At 44.6% G+C, this 21,778-nt stretch overlaps 1 protein-coding gene across 1 annotated transcript; it reads left to right on the forward strand.

Moving 5' to 3' along the window:
* The first annotated feature begins 5,238 nt into the window (after positions 1-5,238).
* LOC144496786 (zinc-binding protein A33-like) lies at positions 5,239-21,200 on the forward strand. Its single transcript, XM_078217328.1, has 6 exons — positions 5,239-5,668; positions 5,759-5,854; positions 5,948-6,181; positions 7,164-7,186; positions 11,885-12,000; positions 16,141-21,200. The coding sequence occupies exons 1-6, from the start codon at positions 5,258-5,260 to the stop codon at positions 16,689-16,691; spliced, it is 1,431 nt and encodes a 476-aa protein (XP_078073454.1). The 5' UTR covers positions 5,239-5,257; the 3' UTR covers positions 16,692-21,200.
* The last annotated feature ends 578 nt before the right edge of the window (positions 21,201-21,778 follow it).

Below are 21,778 nucleotides of genomic sequence, written 5' to 3' on the forward strand. Positions count from 1 at the left end.
CCTTTCAATTCCCAGTTCCCACACAGGGTTTATACCCGGAATGTTAACCTGGCTTCTCTCTCCACCCGTGACTGAGACCCACACTCATCGGTTTACAGCTGGCAGGAGGCAGGGAGATGGTGTGAAATTATGGGATGGATCTGTTAGTGACCTTTAATGCTGCAGATTGTCAGCGGGGCTGAGTTTTTCCTGTTGTTACTCAATCCTGGATTCAAGAAGGGAAAGCATTTCTCAGTGAAGGTGTGGGTGAAAGTGTGGAGATGGGACATGTTGTCCGCATTGTAAAATGACACCTGTCCACCCTCATAGTCCAGGAAGTGTCAGGTCACAGCTCACAGGACAGGTCACTACTCACTGCAGCCTTCCAACCTGTATCTGTGTTTAATTATAACTTGACCAAACTTCCCAACATGCTTGACTCTCATTGTCACAATTGCCATTTGTCTGTAACTGCTCACGAGAAACAATACTTTTCACTGTATCCAAATACATGTGACAATAATAAATCAATCCATTTTACAGCTAATATTGCTGTTGATATTGTAGCTGTGGCTGTAAATGTTGTTGTGGCCAACCCTCCGGCTACAGTACTGATCGGCTGGGATGTTGACTTTAATTGGCCAACACATTACCATGGAGAAATGTGATGTAATTGGAAGTATTAACATTGAGAGGAAGGGTTAGCAGTTTTAGCAGGTGTAAAAGTGAATACATCCCCAGATCCAGGCGTGATGCATGCAAGGCTGCTGTGTGAGGCAAGGGAGGAGATTGCAGGGTCTCTGACGTAAGTTTTCAAATCCTCTCTGGCCACTGGAATGGTGCCAGAGGCCTGGGGGACATCTCATGTGGTACCATTATTCAAGAAGGGAAGTATGGAAAAACACATTATTACAGGCCAGTGAGAGGCAAGGATTAATTAAGGATAGTCAGTATGGTTTTGCCAAAGGATGATCGTGTCCAACAAATTTGATTGAATTTTTCCAGGAGGTGGCTAGGTGTGTAGATAAGGTCAGTGCAATTGTTGTTGTCTACATGGACTTCAGTAATTTTGACAAGATCCTGCATGGGAGACTGATCCAATAAGGTAGGAGCCCATGGAAACCAGTGCAAATTAGATTGAAAATTGGCTTAGTGGCAGGAGGCAGAGGGTGAAGCCTGTGTCCAGTGCTGTCCTTTACTGTTTATGATGTACATTAATGATTTAGACATTGTTCCGATTCCAGTTGGTGTCACTACTGGTCAGGAAGATTTCGGAATGGAACACTGGCTCAAAGGTTCATAACTTTTACTTTTTGTTCGAAAACATGGAGGAACAGAGTCATAGAACAGCTAGTTAGTTTTAACAAGAAAATGACATTTATTACACATGAAAAGATTGATTACAATACAATATTCCTTTACTCCCCCCTTTTGCTTCACAAGTGCATACAGTTTTCAAACAACAACAATCCACATGAACTAATTGGCCAATACCACTCAACCGATCTTCCATGAATTTCTCTCACAATCTCCCAGATGATAGTCACATGAGGGGTTCCAAGCTCCATTCCCAAAAAACAACATTTTAAAATCTTTCAAATACCTTCCTTCAGCTGTTTTCATTAAGAATCCTTTCCAGGTTTTCCAGTTTCCTCTTAAAACACAGCTTCCGCTCCACGTTCTAACAAGGAACCCAGCATCTGGTTTTCCATCTCTCCTTCCTGGTTTCCTTTGTCTTAAATGCGTTCACACAAGCTCAGGTACTCAGTCCCCAGCAGAATCCTGTTGCTTCAAACATTGGAAATAAGGATATAAAACCTCTAAAATGCTTCAAATAAGTGGCGTGTCTGTAGCCAAACACATCAGCTCTTCTCTTTCCAGGTCTGATTTTTATTTCCATAAACAAAATCCTGTTCCCAAAGACAGTTCCTCTTTGTTCCTCTAACTTCAGACTTCTTGGAAACTTCTCTTCATTTCTCTAGTTTTCTTAACTAGCTGTTCTTTAAGTTTCTTGCATTTACTTTCTTCAACCTTACTCCATAGTATGGCTTTTCTACTAGCAAAGCTGAGACAGAAGTTCCCTCTCTTGCCTTCTAAAACTAAGTGCCTCCTTTCACATTACGTAGCTCCTAAATCCAGCTAAAACTAAACTCAAAAAGCATTCCTCCCCTGAAGATGCCCCTGTTTGCTAAGCAACAACTTGTTTCAACTCCAAACATTTATTTACATTTCATTCCCTAACCTCTCTGAGCACAATCGAAGTAACTGCCCAAACACCCGAATCTAACCAAAGGTTTATCCTTCCTTACACAGCAACACTAAATTACCCCTTAGTTTAAGTAGTCTTAAAACTACCACTGGTTTCCTGACAACAAGAATCTTGGAGGTGTGATCAATAAAGTCACAGATGACACAAAAAATGTTAGTGTGGTAAATAGCATGGAAGTAAGCTTTAGATTATAGGTCGATATGGAGGGTTGGTCAGATGGGCAAAACAGTGTCAAATGGAATTTAACCCTGAAAAATGTGAGGTGATTCATTTGGGGAGGACTAACAGGGCAAGGGAATACACAACGAATGATAGGATGCTAGGAAGTACAGAGTACCAGAAGGACATCGGGGCGCACGTCGAAAGATCCCTGAAGGCAACAGGACAGGTAGAAAAGGTGGTCTTTATGAGCTGAGATATTGAATATAAGAGCAGGGAGGGTATGATGCAGCTATTGGAGTTTAAGAGCCGTGGGGTTATGCTGCAACTGTACAGGACCTTGGTGAGACCACATTTGGAATATTGTGTGCAGTTCTGGTCACCTCACTATAAGAACGATGTGGAAGCGCTGGAAAGAGTGCAGAGGAGATTTACCAGGATGCTGCCTGGTTTGGAGGGTAGGTCATATGAGGAAAGGTTGAGGGAGCTAGGGCTGTTCTCTCTGGAGCGGAGGAGGCTGAGGGGAGACTTAATAGAGCTGTATAAAATGATGAAGGGGATAGATAGAGTGAACGTTCAAAGACTATTTCCTCGGGTGGATGGAGCTATCACAAGGGGGCATAACTATAGGGTTCGTGGTGGGAGATACAGGACGGATATCAGAGGTAGGTTCTTTACGCAGAGAGTGGTTGGGGTGTGGAATGGACTGCCTGCAGTGATAGTGGAGTCAGACACTTTAGAAACATTTAAGCGGTTATTGGATAGGCACATGGAGCACACCAGGATGATAGGGAGTGGGATAGCTTGATCTTGGTTTCAGATAAAGCTCGGCACAACATCGTGGGCCGAAGGGCCTGTTCTGTGCTGTACTGTTCTATGTTCTATGTTCTATTGTTGTACCTGTAAAACCTCAGATACTTTCCACCAGTTTGCTTACTCCAAGGTTTTATCCCGGTGCCCTTATTTGCAAGGTGGACAAAGACAAACACAAGTAAAGGTTCAATAAGTTTATTAATAACACTATTAACCCTTAAATTACCCCATAAAACAAGAGGATATCCCAGATTCAAGTATACTACCCGCAAAGATGGTTTGATTAAACTGTAGGCCCGATTCTCTGAGTCTCTCTGCTCCGTCGTCACGAAGGTGAGTCTCAATGGCAGCTTCTTCCTTCCTTCCTTCCCTGGTCAGTCTTCTGGATGGTCAAGGTCGCCTCCCTCATCGAGTCTTCGCTGCTGGTGTGTCTGAGATGTGTACCTTTATCCTCCTGCCTGCCTTTCCAGAAACATCTCTGGTTTCCGGCCAGTGAGGTCCCAGGAGTGGGGATCCCAATACCCAGTGGGTTTCTTGATGTCTGCCTGACAGGACACTGGAGCCCGCCCCCAGGTGTCCATCTCCATGCTGTTGCTTACATGTAACTTGTTGCCTGAAAAGGTAACTGCAGGAACTCTAGGTGACAGAAAGTCTGGCCCGATCTGGGCTTCTAACAATAGGCCGGTGCATTTCAATGGGGTGCGATGATCTCCTGCTGGGTCCCAGTAGGGTGCAATGATCTTTGATGGGTGATTGATGAGCCAGGCCCAGACATGTTCCTGTGTCTTTGTATATTTGACTTTCATCATGCCTGAAGTTTGACTGTTTGATTTTCATCTGCCCAATTCTTTAATTTAGGATATCCAATTTAATCAGCCTTAAAACGAGGCCCTGATTATATTACCACACTGTATAAAACACTCTTTAGGCCACAGCTAGAGGACTATGTGCTTTCTGGTCACTACATTATTGGAAGGATGTGATTGCACTGGAGAGGGTGCAGAGGAGATTCACCAGGATGCTGCCTGGGCTGGAGGGTTTCAGCTATGAAGAGAGGCTGGTTAGACTGGGGTTGTTTCTCCTTACAGCAGAGAGGCTGAGGGGGGACCTGATAAAGGTGTACAAAATTGAGGGACATAGATAGGAAGAAACTTTTCCCCTTAGCAGAGGGATCACTGACCAGGGGCATAGATTTAGAGGGGATTTGAGGAAAAACATTTTCGCCCAGAGGATGGTGGGAATCTAGAACCCACTGCCTGAAAGGGTGGTAGAGGCAGGAACCCTCACAATATTTAAGAAGTATTTTAGATGAGCACTTGAAAGGCCATAGCATGCACGGCTACAGACCAAATGCTGGAAAGTGGGATGAGGATAGGTGCTTAATGGCTGGTACAGACAGGGTGGGTCAAAGGACCTCTTTCTGTGCAGTGAAACTCTGTGACTATGACTCTATAACAACAGTGTCTCCACATCAGAAATACATTGTGGATTTTTACATGCCAGACACCCAGGAGGTTGTGAAAGGTGCTATATAAATGCAAAAGTTTCTCACAAATAAATTTGAACCTCACAGTTCCTGTAAATAGTTTCACTGGAGCTGTGATCCAGAATGACACCTTGACTTTTCTGTCTCTTTGTGTTGAACAATAAATGGCTGCAATTATGTCCATGATTCTTACCCATGTTTACCAAAGTGCTTTTTATTTTGCAGTGAGTTCTGTTTGGAGCAGAGGGCAATATAATCTCAGTCCCCACCCATTTATACATTCTCCATCCTCCACTGCCAACACCCCATGGACCTTAACCTCGTGGCCAGGGTTCAATCCTCCCTCCATTTTCTAAAACTGTTTGTCCTTCAACATATTCAGGTTTTGTTTCTGCCTCTGAAAAAGTTGTCAGGACAGTAAATAGTTTTTAACAATAATTCTCGGAGTATTGTCTTGAACTTTATCGGGAAATTGTAGAACTGAAGGTGTTGAGGCATTGCAGTAACATCCAAACTAAAACTGTTTGAATCAGGAAGTGCTGAGAGTGAACATGGCTTCCAGACAACAGCTCCAGAGTTTGAGTGAGGAGGCAATTTGTCCCATTTGTCACGATTTCTTCACTGATCCGGTAACACTGGGTTGCGGACACAACTTCTGCCGCTCCTGTATCACCCAGTATTGGGAAAAGAAGGAGATAAACTCCTGCCCGGAATGTCGAGAGGAGTTTCCGGAAAGAAACCTCAGGATAAATCGGGCCTTAGCGAATCTGGCCGAGAAAGCTCGAAGATTAAAGCTGAATCGGAAAGAGAAGGAAAGTAAACTTCACTGTGAGAAACATCAGGAAGAACTGAAGCTGTTTTGTGAAACTGACAAGAAATTGATCTGTTACACTTGTAGAGATTCGCGAGAACACAAATCTCACAAATTTCTTGCAATTGAAGATGCTGCTGAATTCTACAAGGTAATAAAGTGAATATTTTATAAACTGATAGTTTTATCACATTATCAATATTTTACACTTTCATTCTGTGATTTTCTCTCCCAATCCCAGGATCAGCTGAAATCTTCCTTAGATTCTCTCACAGAGAAGAAATCGGCGGTTCTAGAAACGGAACAGAAACAGAAAGGGAATATTTCTGAAGTTAGGGTAAGGTCTCCCTGTGCTGATTTTCTGGGATCTCGGTTAGTTTTGTTCCCTTTATCGTGGGACATTAATTATGTTTCACATTTCATTGGGTAGGAACAGTCGAGCAGTCTGCAGACCCACATCACATCCGAGTTCACGAAAATGCACCAGATTCTCACTGAGAAAGAGCAGCGTTTACTCAGCGATCTCAGGGAAGAAACGAAGAGGATTCTAGAACCAATGGAGAAAAACCATCTAGAGATTCAGGAGAATTTAAATTCGATTGAGGAGAAACTCTCAAAGTTGCAGAAACAGATGGAGCAAAAAGACAAGCTGATATTTCTGCAGGTGAGGGAATATATTGCGGCTCAGTTCAGGGAAACTTCACACAGTCACTAAATAACTGATGATAACTGTGAAATTAATATAGAATTTACTGGAAAATAGTAGCAGAATTGTGTTCCTTCCTGATCAGTTTTCCTGTTGTCTCTGAACTTCCCGCTCCCACACTGTGCAGAATTTCCGGAATACTGGGCACTTCCTGGGAATGAGTTGGTCTGATCTGGACATATGGTTGGAATTATTTCCTTGCTCCATGAGTGTAATTTTGTCCTGTAATTGACATTGTAATTCAGTTCCATTCCCATGTTGTGAGTGTGCGGGTGTGTCTAATAGGATGGGTGTGAGAGTCACTGGGGGGAATTTTCTCATCCTGCCCACCACAGGAGGGAGGTGGACCTTGCAATGGTCCATTGACCTCGGGCAGGAGTTTGCGGTTTTGGGGTGAGCGCGGACAGAAAATCAGTGTGAATGAGAGTGAGGTTGACTTCCAGTATCTGACACGAAGACCATCTTTATAATATCATCAATTCTACAACACAGGAGAAACTATTCCCTCCATCCTGTCTGTGCTGGCTCAGTGAAAGAGCTCTCCAATTAGATCCACTGCCCCAGCTCTTTACTCTGATTGGGGACAATGTTTTCTTTATAAATATATCAAATCACTTCTGAAGAATTGGGATTTAATCAGCTTCTCCACCAGGTCAGTCAGCACATTCCAGATCATCACAATTCATTGGCAAAAGAAAGTTCCTGATCTCCTATTCACAATTAATTTGAAGATTTGTGTAGTTGTCCCCTATTCTCTTTGTTCCTGTATTCCTTTTAAATTTTAATATTTAGTTGGTATTATTTTTCCTCATTCTTGATTCCAAAATGTATCACTTTACAGTACATTGGTTAAATCACATTTGTCTGTATCTGTTCATTGAACCATCTTATCCACCTCCTCCAGTAATCATCCTCACTATCTGTGATTTATTTCTTTCAGGAGGTAGCTTGTCGGGAAAGAAGGTAGGACATGCTCTTTACTGAAAGTTTACACTGTCCGTTTGAAAAGCATCTCAATAATGTCGGGATTGCGAGTGGATTTGTTTCCTGTTTACAGTGCCAACATTATATTTTCAAAGGGTTATGAGTTGACTAACAGTAACTCCGTTGTGATACATGTATCTGTGTTTTCATTGTAGTAACAAGTTTTATTGCAGTGATTAATATTGTATTAAATGACAAGATGACATTGTGGGAATAACATAACCATGTTCCAAGTCCCACAGTGATGATTTACAAGCTGCAGTCTGCCTGGTAGGCAGTGACCTTCCGACTGACCCTGAGAGAGACACATGGTCCATGTTTCCATGTTGTGGGTCATTCGAACATCTGTACAGCCCCCGGCAAACCTGAGAAAGCCTCACCATAAAGAAGAACTGGGTTCTATTTTTATACTGCTCTGTCTCGTTAACAACCGCAGCAGCAACAATCTGTATTTATATAGCGCTTTTGACATATTGGAAAATCCCAAAGTGCCGCATAGGAGTGCCAGAACTTAGAAAGCAAAAATTGAGACCAAGCCACATAAGGAGATGTTGAGCCCGATTTTATCATCAAGTTGCGCCTGTTTTCGGGCGCGAAAACTTGGTAAAGTTCGGCTTGAGGCAAGTAGCACGATCCGTGCCCGCCTCCACGCCTGTTCCCTCTTTACCAATGGCTGAAAATGGCCGCCGTCGGGACCGCGCCGAAACGGGCGCATCATCAATTTAAATGTATTTGCATGCATTTAAATTGACCTAATGGGCTGCACGCCCAAACTTACTGTTACGTCCCCCTTTCCCACCACGTTCGCCCGTCCAGATTCGGCGTGAAACAGACATGGTCCGCAAAGGTCCGATTCGGGCGCTTCTGCTTCTGAGGAGGTGAGTTCAGAGCTTCCAGCAGCTCTCTGACTCAGATCGGTGGTGGGGAGGCGGCGGGGGGAGGGAGGCGGGTCAGATGGCTCTCAGGTGGCGGGGAGGGAGGTGGGTCAGCTGGCTCTCTGGTGGGGGTGGGGAAGGAGGCAGGTCAGATGGCTCTCTGGTGGGGGGGAGGGAGGCAGGTGAGATGGCTCTCTGGTGGGCGGGAGGGCAGTGGGTCAGATGGCTCTCTGGTGGGGGGGGAGGGCAGCGGGTCAGATAGCTGTCTGGCGGGGGGGGGGGCAGAGCTGCAGCGTTTCGGGTGCGTTAAGCACCGCCCACAGGCTTCTGCAGCACAATTCAGAATCGCTGCTATTTGTTCAGGCAGAGTGCGTATGGGAGCGCCTGAGAACGGGTCTAAAAGTCAGATCTGAAACACTCCCAGTTTCAAGCCCACCCAGCACTTAGAATTAAAATGGGAAAATAGGGCCCATTAACCCAGGCGAAGGAGGTTTTAGACAATGCCTTGAAGGAGGAAAACGGTAGTTCTTTGGTTGTAAGGAGCTTGATTAATGCTGAAAAATATACACTTTTTGTCAAAGCTTTTTATCTTGCGCTGATCGGGACATTTTGCAAGAATACAAATCCAAGGGAAATAACAAATTTATATTGTATTAGAAATACTCATTTGTAGCTCAGTGGATAGCCTCACAGTGCCAGGGATCTTGGTTCATTTCCAACCTTGGGTGACTGTCTGTATGCAGTTTACACATTCTCCTCATGTCTGTGTGGGTTTTCTCCGGGTGTTCCGCACTGTCCAAAGATATCCAGGTTCGGTGGATTGGCCAAGCTAAATTGCCCCTTAGTGTACCAAGATGTGTTGATAAGAGGTATGTGGGTTAAATACGTAGGGTTGCAGGGATAAGACATGGGTAAGATGCTCTGTCAGAGAGTTGGTGCAGACTCACTAGGCCAAATGGCCTCCTTCTGCAGTATAGAGATTCTATGATACGCCCCCCCAGCTCAGGGTGGGAGTGTAATCGATGATTTATCTAAGTGCACTGTGATTGATGGAGGCATTGTCATGGTGAATACAGCAGTTGATGGTGACTGATAGTTAACTTCCAAGCATTGTTTGAAATTTAAAGCAGGCAGCTTGACTTTGATTGGTCAAGGCATTGCCTGAGGAATGAACCAGCAAATGGCTGTCACATGTTTTGTTTTTCTGAAACAGGGACAACGCAGACACATGTTCTTTCTGTCTGCAACAAATTGGCCTTTTGCATTACTGTATGTCGCTTCCAGGATGCACAAATGCACCGTACTCTGACCCTGACTGACATTTGGGGCGGCACGGTAGCACAGTGGTTAGCACTGCTGCTTCACAGCTCCAGGGTCCCAGGTTCGATTCCCGGCTCGGGTCACTGTCTGTGTGGAGTTTGCACATTCTCCTCGTGTCTGCGTGGGTTTCCTCCGGGTGCTCCGGTTTCCTCCCACAGTCCAAAGATGCGCGGGTTAGGTTGATTGGCCAGATTAAAAAATTGCCCCTTAGTGTCCTGGGATGTGTAGGTTAGAGGGATTAGTGGGTAAAATATGTGGGGGTAGGGCCTGGGTGGGATTGTGGTCGGTGCAGACTCGATGGGCCGAATGGCCTCCTTCTGCACTGTAGGGTTTCTATGATTCTATGATTCTTAGACTACTTGCTGGTGTAATTCGTAGCACATTCAGGATTATGTAGCAAACCTTGTCAATCTAAAATTAATATACCAGTAGCAACATGAGAATTCGCCACTCAGAAAATGCTGCCTCCAAACAAAAATACATTCTGCCTGTCACAGAAATGAGCATCATAGAAACCTTACAGTGCAGGAAGAGGCCATTCGGCCCATTGGGTCTGCACCGACCACAATCCCACCCAGGCCCTACCCCCATATCCCTACATATTGTACCCACTAATCCCTCTAACCTACACATCTCAGGACACTAAGGGGCAATTTTAGCATGGCCAATCAACCTAACCCGCACATCTTTGGGCTGTGGGAGGAAACCGGAGCACCCGGAGGAAACCCACGCAGACACGAGGAGAATGTGCAAACTCCACACAGACAGTGACCCAAGCCGAGAATCGAACCCAGGTCCCTGGAGCTGTGAAGCAGCAGTGCTGACTACTGTGCTACCGTGCCGCCCGTAATGTTGTGTCCGAATTTCATGACAGTATGATAGCAAATATGTCAGTCATACATACAATAGAATGGTGGATTATAACAAGCAGCACATCCCTTTTACTCTTCGCAATGGGCAAGGTACAAGACTGTATCCAACCAGCCTGGCCTTGTAAAAGTCATAACTTAGTGTCCAAAGTTAGATGTGATTCTGCGATTGGACAACATTTGCTAAACGATCCGTAGTATGCTTAGAACTATAATGACAGTGTATTTGCCTGTAAAGGATGCTGCATATAATAATAAACAGGGCCCTGTTCTTTGCAGACAGCAAGAACATCTTGACACATTGCACCTGTTTCAGCGAAACAAAATAAGTGACAGCCAATCACTGGTTCATCACTCCTCAGGGCAATGCCTTGACCAATCATTGTGAAGCTGCCTGGTTTAAATTTCAACAATGTTTGGCAGTTAGCTGTCAGTCACTATCAACTGGTGCATTCTCCATGGCAATACCTCTCCCAATCAGAGTCCACTTGCCAACTAATCAGCAAACTCTTCTCATACAGTATAAATTTATTATCTTCCTTTCATTTATATTCGAGTGAAATGACCTGATGAGTGCAAGATGAAATCTTCAACAAAAATATTTCTTCTTCAGGAAGAAAGGAAGGTGGAAAATCTGAGAGGTTTAGGGTTGAAATTCCAGTTTAGGGACTCGGCAACTAAAGGCACAGCCACAAATAGCTGAGCAACTGGAATCAAAGATGATCAAAAAGCCAGAAGCTGAGGAGCTCAGGATTCTCAGAGGGTTTTGGGCCCAAATGTTACATTTTGGGATAATAAGCTAATGCCCAATTTTTAGATGTTTACGTGCTTCTAATAGTTTGACCCTTTGAGTTTTATCAACTTTGATTATAAATAGCAAGTGTGTAGGTTAAATGTATATCTTCTCTTGTAATATGTGCTATCTTCTTGAGCTCTCTACACAATGGGACCTCCAACCCACAGCTCCTCCAATGGTAGCATGAAGATACAGTCCCCAATCCATACCAGCCAGAACATGGATCCAGCCCTATGGTGTTAACACCAGTCAGATCCACACCTGCAATCCAACAAACTGGCTCACCAACAAGTCCGAGTTTCCATGACAACATGGATTTTTACAGGCATGTTCTAGACATGAGTTTTCAATAGCGATGACTGAGGGTCCAATTTTATTTTGATCACAGGCAGACCAGGAATCTCTCCCACTCTTGCTGCCTGCCATTGGTGTGAGTTGAAATGATTGACAGGCTGGATTATGAATGTACATTCCTTGGTCAGCAAGTCCTCGAGTGGGAATTGAACCTTTGCTTCTGGCTCAGAGGCAGGGATGCTACCCACTGCACCAGGAAAGCCCCAATATGTAATATCCCAGCAATAAAACTGTCACCATGCCGCACAATATTTTATTCACCAGGGGTTTCCATTCTCTGCCCTTGAATTTCCAAATTATCTTTCACTCAGTTATAGAAATAAGATTAACATTTCACTTTCCATCACATCCTCTCTAATACAAAAGTGCTGAATGATAAGAATGTTGGGATAACTCGATCATTTATATAATTTATCAATATTCTCACAAAGTTGAATTTACAACATCAACTATTTGTTCACAGGATTAGTGAGGAGGGTCATTCACTCTCAATATCTGCTGCCGCCCTGTCCATTGGAAAGTTCAAAGGTCCTTTACAGTTCACGGCATGGAGAGAAATAAGAAACTCCATTAATCCCGGTAAAACTCTTATATTAATTGTCTGTATTATAAATCCAGTTGTGTGGGGACTAAAGAAACTCCAAGCCTCACAATAAATGCTCTCATTTATGGCTGTTAATCCTTGGGAGACTCTTCATTCTCATCTTTTGCCTTTTTTGGATAGCTCTGGGTAATTGTCTGAAGCTGTCAGCACTGTGCATAAAAGTAATAAAGGATTTAATATAACCAGAGGAATGGAGCTTGTGTTTCAGGAGTCAATGATAATATGGAGAGGAGAATAGTCTGGCACCTTCTAGAATTTTGGTGACCATTTTATTCATGCTTTATCAAGAAGACAGGTAGGAATTGGAGACACTGTGTAAAAAGACATCTAATTTGATAGATTGAATAAGATCTTAGTCAAGGGAGGGACAGAGGCTGCAGAAATAGTACAATATTGCTGGCTCGCTTTCCACTATTCACACGAGTGGGAATGTGCTCAGTGATGGTTGAGGAAGGAAGTGGGAGACAGGAAATTCAGCACAACTCCTCTGGAGGGGGTGGGAGAGGGGGATGAATGTAGAGTGGGTAGTTGGAGGGAACACAAAAGAGCAATAAGCAAGTTATGCACTCCTATCTGTAGAACAATTGTTACAAAATGGGGAAACATACATAGAATTAATTTTCTTAATGTGTGGTCTAAAGTCCTCCACAACCAATGAAGTGTTATTGAGGAATATTCATTGTTGTAATGTAGGAAATGAGACAAATCAAATTCACAACATCAAAGCAGCACAAACCATGATAGCGGTAAAGTTATCTGTTTGCCTGTTTTGGTTGTGAGATACATAGGACACCAGGAGGATTAACAATTGTATTATTTCTGATAGGTTTTATTTCAGGCGACTGCCTCGACCATTTTAATCCATTCCATTAGGTGGGACTTTCACAGCTCATGCACCATCCAATGAAAGACCAACATTGCATTGAAGCTCCATGCACGTCAAATGTCTCCAATTCACACACACAATGAGGTTTCCCCAATGTTCAGTGTGGGAACACTCGGGATATACAATGTCTACAACACAAAAGCATATCCATTTTCAGCTGCTACATAATTGCCAGCCGGGCTTAGATCGGAACCAGGTACAGTGTGTGATTTCAGCCTCATGACTGCCGCAGTTAGGATGTAACTCTGAGCAACACTGGGACATAAAGCACTCCGTACTAGCCTATGTAGAATTATGGATAGTAAAAGAGAGAGAGAAAGTTGGCTCAGGGTGTCAGCAACATCAAGAGAGAGTTTGATAAGGAACTGGCAAAATTGTAAACCATAATGGATTGAATTGTTTGGGTTTGGAGAATGCAAGTTGATGGGAGGGATCTACTATTTTTGCAGCCTCCGTCCCTCGCTTGACTAAGGTCTTATACAATCTATCAAATTTGATGTCTTTTTACACAGTGGGCCTGATTTTATGGGTGCAAAATCGCGGTAAAGTTGGGCATCGGGCCTATACCACGATCTGCGCCCGATTCCGAGCAGATCGCGGCTTTACCGACACCCGATTCGGGCGCGGGCCGGGCCCGAATCAGTCGGCCCGATGATTGAAATGCATTTGCATGCATTTAAATCGACTTAATGAACCGCGTGCCCAACTCTACCGCCAAATCCCACCTCACCGTCTTCTGGCCCGATCCGCGTCCGCGCTTTTACCTACCTGCAAAATAAAAGTCTGAAGTCGCCGCTGCAGCCTCCGGAGAGTGGGGTCAGAGACTGCAACGGCTCTCTGACCCAGGCCATCCTCTGGTCGGGGCGGGAGGGGGACGGGAGGAGGAGAGGGGGTGTGACCGATCATCCCCTGGGGGGGGGGGGAGGAGAGGGGGTGTGACGTCTCATCCCCTGGTGGGGGGGGGCGGGGGGGGGGCAGTGGGAGGGGAGGGGTTGTGATGTCTCATCCCCTGGGTGGGGGAGGAGGGGGGTGTGGCGTCTCATCCTCTCGGGGGGGGAGGAGAGGGGGTGTGACTTCTCATCCCCTCTCCACCGCGCCCCCCCGCCCCCCCCCCCCCCCCCCCGTAGGGGATGATCGGTCACACCTCCTCTCAAACCCCCCCCCCCCCAGGGGATGAGACGTCACACCCCCTCCCCTCCCACTGAGGACATCACTTGCTAGACCAGCATTTATTGCTCATTGCTAATTGCCCCTTGAGAAGGTGGTGATGGTGAGCTGCCTTCTTGAACCCGCTGCAGTCCCTGAAGTGTAGGTACACCCACAATGCTGTTAGGGTGGGAGTTCCAGGATTTTGACCCAGTGACAGTGAAGGAATGGTGATATATTTCCAAGTCAGGATGGTGAGTGGCTCGGAGAGGAACTCCCATCTGGTGGTGTTCTCATCTATCTGCCATCCTTGTTCTCATTAATCGAGGTTTCAGATTTGGAAGGTACTGTTGAAAGATGCTTGGTGAGTTTCTGCAGTGCATCTTGTAGATTGTACACACAGCTACTTTGCAACAGGGTGGATGGGGTGCTGATCAAATCGGCTGTTTTGGTCCAGATGGTGTTGAGCTTCTTCAGGGTTGTTGGAGCAAGTGGAGCCTTCTAACTTGTGGATAGTGAACAGGTTTGGGTGAGTCAGGAGGCGAGCAATTTAGTGACCTCAGAGACTCTAGCTCCAGTAGCCACTGTATGAATATGGCTTGTCCACTTCAGGTTCTGGTGAATGTTTATACACAGGACGTTGATTGTGGGGATTCAGTGATGTTAATGCCACTTAATGTCATGGTGAGATAGATTATCTCTTATTGGAGATGGTCATTGCTTCACACTTGTGTGGGATGAATGTCACTTGCCACTTGTCAGCCCATGCTGTACTGTTGGTCCAGGTCTTGCTGCATAAGAACGGAACTGCTTCAGTATCTATACATTGTAATGAAAATTGTGCAAAAATCAGTGAATATCCCACTTCTGACCTTATGATGGAAGGAAAGTCATTGATGAAGCTGCTGAAGATGGTTGGGCCGAGGACACTAACCCTGAGGAACTCCTGCAGTGATGTCCTGGGACTGAGATGATTGACCTCCAACAACCACAATCACCTTCCTTTGTGCTCGTCTGACTCCAACCAGCAGAGAGACTTTCCCAATTCCAATTGACTTCAAATTTGTCAGCGCACAGTGAGACCACACTGATCGAATGATGGCTTGATGTAAAGGGCAGTAACTTTCACCTCAAGTCTTGTTCGCATTTCTTTTACCCCTTTCTCCCCTCCCTTTCCCTCTCTCTTCCTCACTAATAATGCAGCACTTTCTCTCCCCCTCCTGTTCGCTGTCCCCTCCCTATTCTCCACATCTTACAATCCTTCCCTGAACTATTTCTCCCTTTCTCTCTTTCTCGCTGTGCGCTCTCTTTAACCTTTATCTTATCCTCTCACACTCCCTGCCCTGTCCTGCACACTCTCAACCCCTGATCAGTGCTCTCTCCTTCTCACCCAATGCCATTGTTCTCCCACACCTGCTCTCTCTTTTATCTTTTCCAGCTCTTCCCTTTTCCTTCCACTCTCTCTTACAAAACCTCTTCTCTCTGTTGCTCTCCCTGCTTCCTCTCTCCTCCACATCCTGCAATCCCTCTCCACTCTCCATACTGCCCTTTCCAATCTCATGCATCATTCTCTCATCACCTCAACATCTTCACCCTAAAACTCTCACGCTCTCCCTCATCTTCCCTCCTCTTCTGTCTCACCGTTCCCACTCTCATAAACTCTTTCACTCTTTCTCTTCCCATTCTCACTCTCACTCCTTCATCACTATCTCTTGCTCTCTATTCCTCTTCCTGTGCTCCCCCTTTACCCCTCACTGACTGCTATCTCCTTCCAGTTCCAGTCTTCCACTCGCTCTCTAACTCATCTCTCCATCTCTGCGTCTGTTCTCTTCAATTCTCCAGATTCTTTCTCTCCTCTGTCCCACGCTCCCTCTCCTCCCTGACCATGCTGACCTCTTTCTTTGTCCTTTGGTCTCTTTCCTGCTGCACCTCTCCCTCTTATTCTCTCTTCCTCCTCCCTCAGTTCTCCCATTCCTCGCCTTCTTGCCCACTCTTCCTCCTCCCTCTTTACCACCCTCCCCATTGCCCCATACGATTTCCCCCTCTCTCTAAATCACTGACTGTTATTTTAACTTTCCCGCAGCTCCAGCCTTTCTGACTCTGGATCCGAACACAGCGAATCCCCGGCTCATCCTGTCTGAGGACCGGACCAGTGTGAGACTCGGAGACAAACAGCAGCTGCTCCCTGATAACCCGGAGAGGTTTAATTACTGGTACAGTGTCCTGGGATCAGAGGGATTCACATCAGGGAGACATTACTGGGAGGTGGAGGTGGGGGAGAAGACTGATTGGGAGATCGGAGTGGCCCAAGAGTCTGTCAGAAGAAAAGGGAGAATCGATACAAGTCCTGAGGTTGGATATTGGATTGTGTGGCTCAGAAACGGAGATTTATATGTTGCTCCTACCACCCGCATTGAGACCCTCTGTGTCTCTCATGTGAATCCCCAGAAGATCGGGGTTTTCCTGGACTATGAGGGTGGACAGGTGTCATTTTACAATGCGGACAACATGTCCCATCTCCACACTTTCACCCACACTTTCACTGAGAGAATCTTTCCTTACTTCAGTACAGGATCAAATGGCGGTGGGAAAAACTTGGCCCCGCTGACAATCTGCGGGGTTAAAGGTCACTAACAGATCCATCCCATAATTTCACACCGTCTCCCTGCCTCCTGTCAACAGACAACAGACAGCTCTTAAAAGGCAATTTGTGCCTCAATAGATCCCAATACCACAATGCAATACTATTTTCCCTATTTTCGCCTTGCTCTAGCTTTTGCATTCTGAAAAAAGAAAATTCCAAAATCATTGACCCCAATTATAATTTTTAAAATTCATTTACAAGATGTGTGTGTCGCTGGCTAGTCCAGCATTTCTCGTCAATCCCTCATTGCCCCTTGAGAAGCTGGCACTGAGCTGCCTTCTTGAACTTCTGCAGTCCAAGATGTGGGTACAGTGCTGTTAGGGAGGGAGCTCCAGGATTTTGACCCAGCCACAGTGAAGGAATGGCTGATATATCCCCAAGTCAGGATGGTGAGTGACTTGGAGGGGACCCTCCAGTTGGTGGTGTTCCCAGGTATCTGCTGCCCTTGTCCTTCTAGATGGTAGTCGTCCTGGTGTTATGGTGAATTTATTCCAACTAACCACAGGAGACCCAGGGACAGGTTACAATAGTTTATTCATGATTCAGCACAGAGGTAACATTGGAATGAGCAGCAATAGTAGGCAAATTCAGCCCTTTGAGCCTTCTCCGCCAATCAATAAGATCATGGCTGATCTCTTCTTGGTCTCAAATCCACCTCCCCACCTGTTCCCCATATTCCTTTAATCCATTTTTTTTTACTAGAAATACATCTATCTCCTTCTTGAAACCATTCAATGATTCAGACTCCACCGCGCTATGGGGCAGTGAGTTTCACAAATTCACCACCCTCTGCGAGAAGTGGTTCCTCCTCATCTCAGTTTTAAATCTACCGCCTCTCAACCCATACCTGTGACCTCTTGTTCTAGATTACCTCATAAGAGGAAACATTTGGTCTATGTTTTCTTTGTCAATCCATTTTAGTATTTTATATGCCTCGATCAGATCCCCTCCCATCCTTCTAAACTCTAGTGAGTATAGGCCCAAACTGTTTAATCTCTCCTCATACGTCAACCCCTTTATCCCCAGAATCAATCTGGTGAACCTTCTCTGAACTGCCTCCAATGGCACCACATCCTTCCTCAAATAAGGAGATCAAAACTGGACACAGTACTCCAGATGTGGTCCCACTAACACCTATACAATTGCAATAACACTTCCCTACTTTTTTATTCCAGTCCTTTTGCAATAAATGCCAACATCCCATTTGTTATTTTTTATTCCATGCTGTACCTGCATACCGACTTTCTATGGTTCATGAACAAAGACACCCAGATCCCTCTCCAAAGATGCATTTCGAATCTGCTTTTCATTGAGATAATAATTTGCTTTTCTATTTTTTCTGCCAAAATGGATAAGCTCACACAATCCACATTAAACTCCATCTGCCAAACTTTGACCCAATCTCCGAGCCTATCTATATCCATCTGTAAAATCTTTATTTCCTCTTCACTGCCTGTTTTCCCACCTATTTTAGTATCATCCACAATTTTTTCTATGTGACACTCTGTCCCTGCTTGCAGATCATTTAAATAGAACTACTCCAGAGCAACCTCTGGAAGAGCACTTTTCTGTGATACACTGTCACAGCTCAAAGTCACAGCTCTAACACATCTCTTTAACACAGCAATCACAGGGACAGCATTCTAATATGTCTCGCTCCCAAGTCACAGATACAAACTGCTTACAGTTAGTTATACATTGAACATTGTATTAAAATTCCAATCTTCCTTATGTAGATTTATAATTAAACCTTAACCCAAAAGCTGGTTTGTAATCGAGAAACCGTCTGTTCTTCAAACAATTAAAAAAACTTGCTGGTGAGTTCTGCTGATGTTAGAACCTTGAGATATCAGCTTTGACGAGCATATTCCCTTACTCTCATACAGGGGTGTAGGATCTATCCCCCCTCTTAATAAATCGATTAATTCACTCCTACAGTGGGCTTGGAAGGTGTTGCCTAAGGAGTCTTGGCAAGTCCCTAGTAAATGGTACACAGGGCAGCCACTGTGCGCGGTGGTGGAGGGAGTGGATGCTTGTGGAAGGGGTAGCAATCAAGCGGGCTTCTTTGTCCTGGTGGTGTTGAGCTTCTTGAGTGTTGTTGGAGCTGTACTCATCCAGACAAGTGAGAATACTCCATCACACTCCTGACTTGTGCATTGTAGATGGTGAAAAGGCTTTGGGGAGTCAGGAGGTGAGTTACTCACCACAGGATTCTATCTTTTGACTGGATCTTTTAGCCACAGTATTTATATGGTTCGTCCACTTCAGCTTCTGGTCAATGGTAACCCCCAGGATGTTGATAAACTGAGGGACAGGAATCTGAAAATGGTGCAAATGTTTACACTGACACTGCGGCATCACCACATTAGGGGTGCTGGGTAAGACCCCCTCGTGCAGATGGGATGCCTTGTTGAATCATACGATCACTCAGTCTGGCTGCCTGCTCTGACTCGATGAATTGACTTGCCAGCTGGGTCCACACCCACCGCTTCCACCATCTCCAGTGCCCACTGCAGTCGAGCTGCAATAGGTTTAACTGTAACATTGTCATTCAATTATCCTCTGAAAGTTACTATTGAAACAACTCACCCCATCCTTCAAGCAGTCTTTTCCAGATATTCACTTGCTTTGGTTCTTTTGCCAACACTGAGGTCCATCTCTGCACCTCCACTGTCACCCTGCTTCAGATAGAGTGTCCCAGTAACAATCCAGCCCAGACTGGTCTGTATGTCTCAGTGATCACACCAGGCAGTGCTCGGCCATTCTGATACCACCTTCTGATGAAGACAGAGAATTCAGACAGATGAAACACGGGCTTTTATTTCTGTATGTAAGATGTTAGTGTATCCGTGATTCTTCCAGTTTATTCACTATAGTTGCTTATTAGGATAAATGTTTAATTAGAAAGCTTACCTGTTAAAATAGAGATGCCATGCAATCCGAATACTGTCTGTACATAGATATACATCTTGTACCCTGATCACTTATGTCTGGTTCAATGTAATGTTTTGTTCTATAATGTTAAAATAAAGTGCTTTGAAACATTTTGGTGGAACTCTACCGCCTCGCCAGCCGCGGAATCGGCGCAGGCGAGGGTCCGACAATGGAAATCTCCGTTGACCCCGGGCAGGAATTTTGCCCGAGCGCGACCATTGTCACTTTAAGTGAGCTACACAAATGTAAGTTGTTGTTTTATATTTCCAATTGTATTATTTTGCCTCTGTATTAACCTAATAGACCGTTATGCCTTGCAGTTGTGTAAACTGTAGCAAAGTGGGAGGGTAGTAGGAGGAGCGGAACATGTAAATACAATATAATCAGTAGTGTGTCTCATCAAATTGAATTTACACCACAACTAGAATATTGTGTCCAGTTCTGGCCACCACACTTTAAGAAGGGTGGGAAGGTGTTTGAAAGAGGGCTGATGAGATTTACCCGAATGCTTCCAGAGATAAAGGATTTTATCTGAAGGTTAAGTTGGAGAAGCTGGAGTTGTTCTCTTTGGCGAAAGGAGATTGAGGGAAGCTTTTATAAACATGTGCAGCATTATGACAGGTTTATATTAGCAATACAAAGAAAGTCTGTTCTCTTTAGCTATTGGTTCAAGCACTCGGAGATACAAATTTAAGTGTAAGGCTCGAGATACCGGGGGGGCTGTGGGGGGGATACGAGGAAGGTCTTTTTATACAGTGAGTGGTAATAACATGGAACTGGCTGCTCACGATGGTTGCGGAACTGGAGATGGTTAATGATTTCAAAAGGAACTTGGATGAGGATTTGAGGGAATAAAATTTCCCAAAGGGAAAACCCTCAAAACCTTCAATTTCAAAGTGAGGCAGGAGTGAAGAGGCGAATGAAACTGAGTGGATTGCTGTGCAAAGAGCCCACCTGGATTCAGTGGGCTGAATGGCCTCAGTCTGCATTGCAATGGTATATAACAGCAGACAAATAAGGACAGAGCAGCAAGCAGAGGTAGCTACATTGCCATGGAAACATAGACGAGACACATTAATTGAAGCATGATAAGGAGTTAGAGAGAATTGGTGACTCGGTTCAAGGAAATTTGAGGAGGGAGCTTCTGGCAGTAATCATTAGGCTATCAAGGATACCACACATTGACAAGTGTAAAATATGTCCCTTGGTATTGCCACACCTGTACTGATAATAGATTCAACCTCAGAAAAATAATTATTCTCAAGGGTTTGTAGAGGCAAATCCTGAGTGCATCGTACATTTGGATAATAAAGTTGAAGATTATAAGTCAATGCAATTGTTTTGATTTGTAGAAATTGTCCTGAATAGAGTCCACGCTCCTTCTTACATCAGTGTAGAAAACTCCGAGACTATTGGAGGATGAGCCAGGGGTTTAGGCCAGAGGTGCAGCCACATATCAACGTGACTTTTACTCAAGGCATAAATGGTGTGATATGATTCTCAATGTAAATAAATGATCAAATACTGTTTCAAATCTCACTAATCCTCAATAAAGTTTCATCATTATCACCAGTATTGTTCAATCTTGAATCATAATGTTTGCTTAATAAAAACTTTACAGCCAACATTTCAAAATGGAAACAGCATCTCAAAACATTCAACACTTTCAATAGGGAATTACAATGATACACTTTGTATCCTATTAAACTCTTCAGGATACAACATTTAAAACCAAACTCTGAAACACAATTACAACTTTAAAAAACAAGACTAGTTTGAATATAAATTAATATAAAAAGAATAAGAACTTATAATGCTATCCAGAATCTGTGACAACCCCATGTCCCTCAGGGTTGCACAGCGAATGATGCACTTTTGAAGTAGAATAATTGTTGAAATGTAGAAAACAGCAACATGATGATGATCAAATAATTTGTATGACTAATGCTTATTGAAGGACAATATCAGAGGTTGGTTAGCTCAGTTAGCTCGACAGCTGGTTCATGACGTGGAGTGATGCTAACATCGTGGATTCAATTCCCGTACTGGCTGAGGTGTGGTAATCCTCAGGTTAAATCACCACCAGTCTGTGCTCTCTCTCAAAGAGGAGAGCAGCCTATGGCCATCTGAGACTATGGTGACT

Source organism: Mustelus asterias, chromosome 8 (genome assembly GCF_964213995.1).
Source record: "Mustelus asterias chromosome 8, sMusAst1.hap1.1, whole genome shotgun sequence".
NCBI lineage: Eukaryota > Metazoa > Chordata > Chondrichthyes > Carcharhiniformes > Triakidae > Mustelus > Mustelus asterias.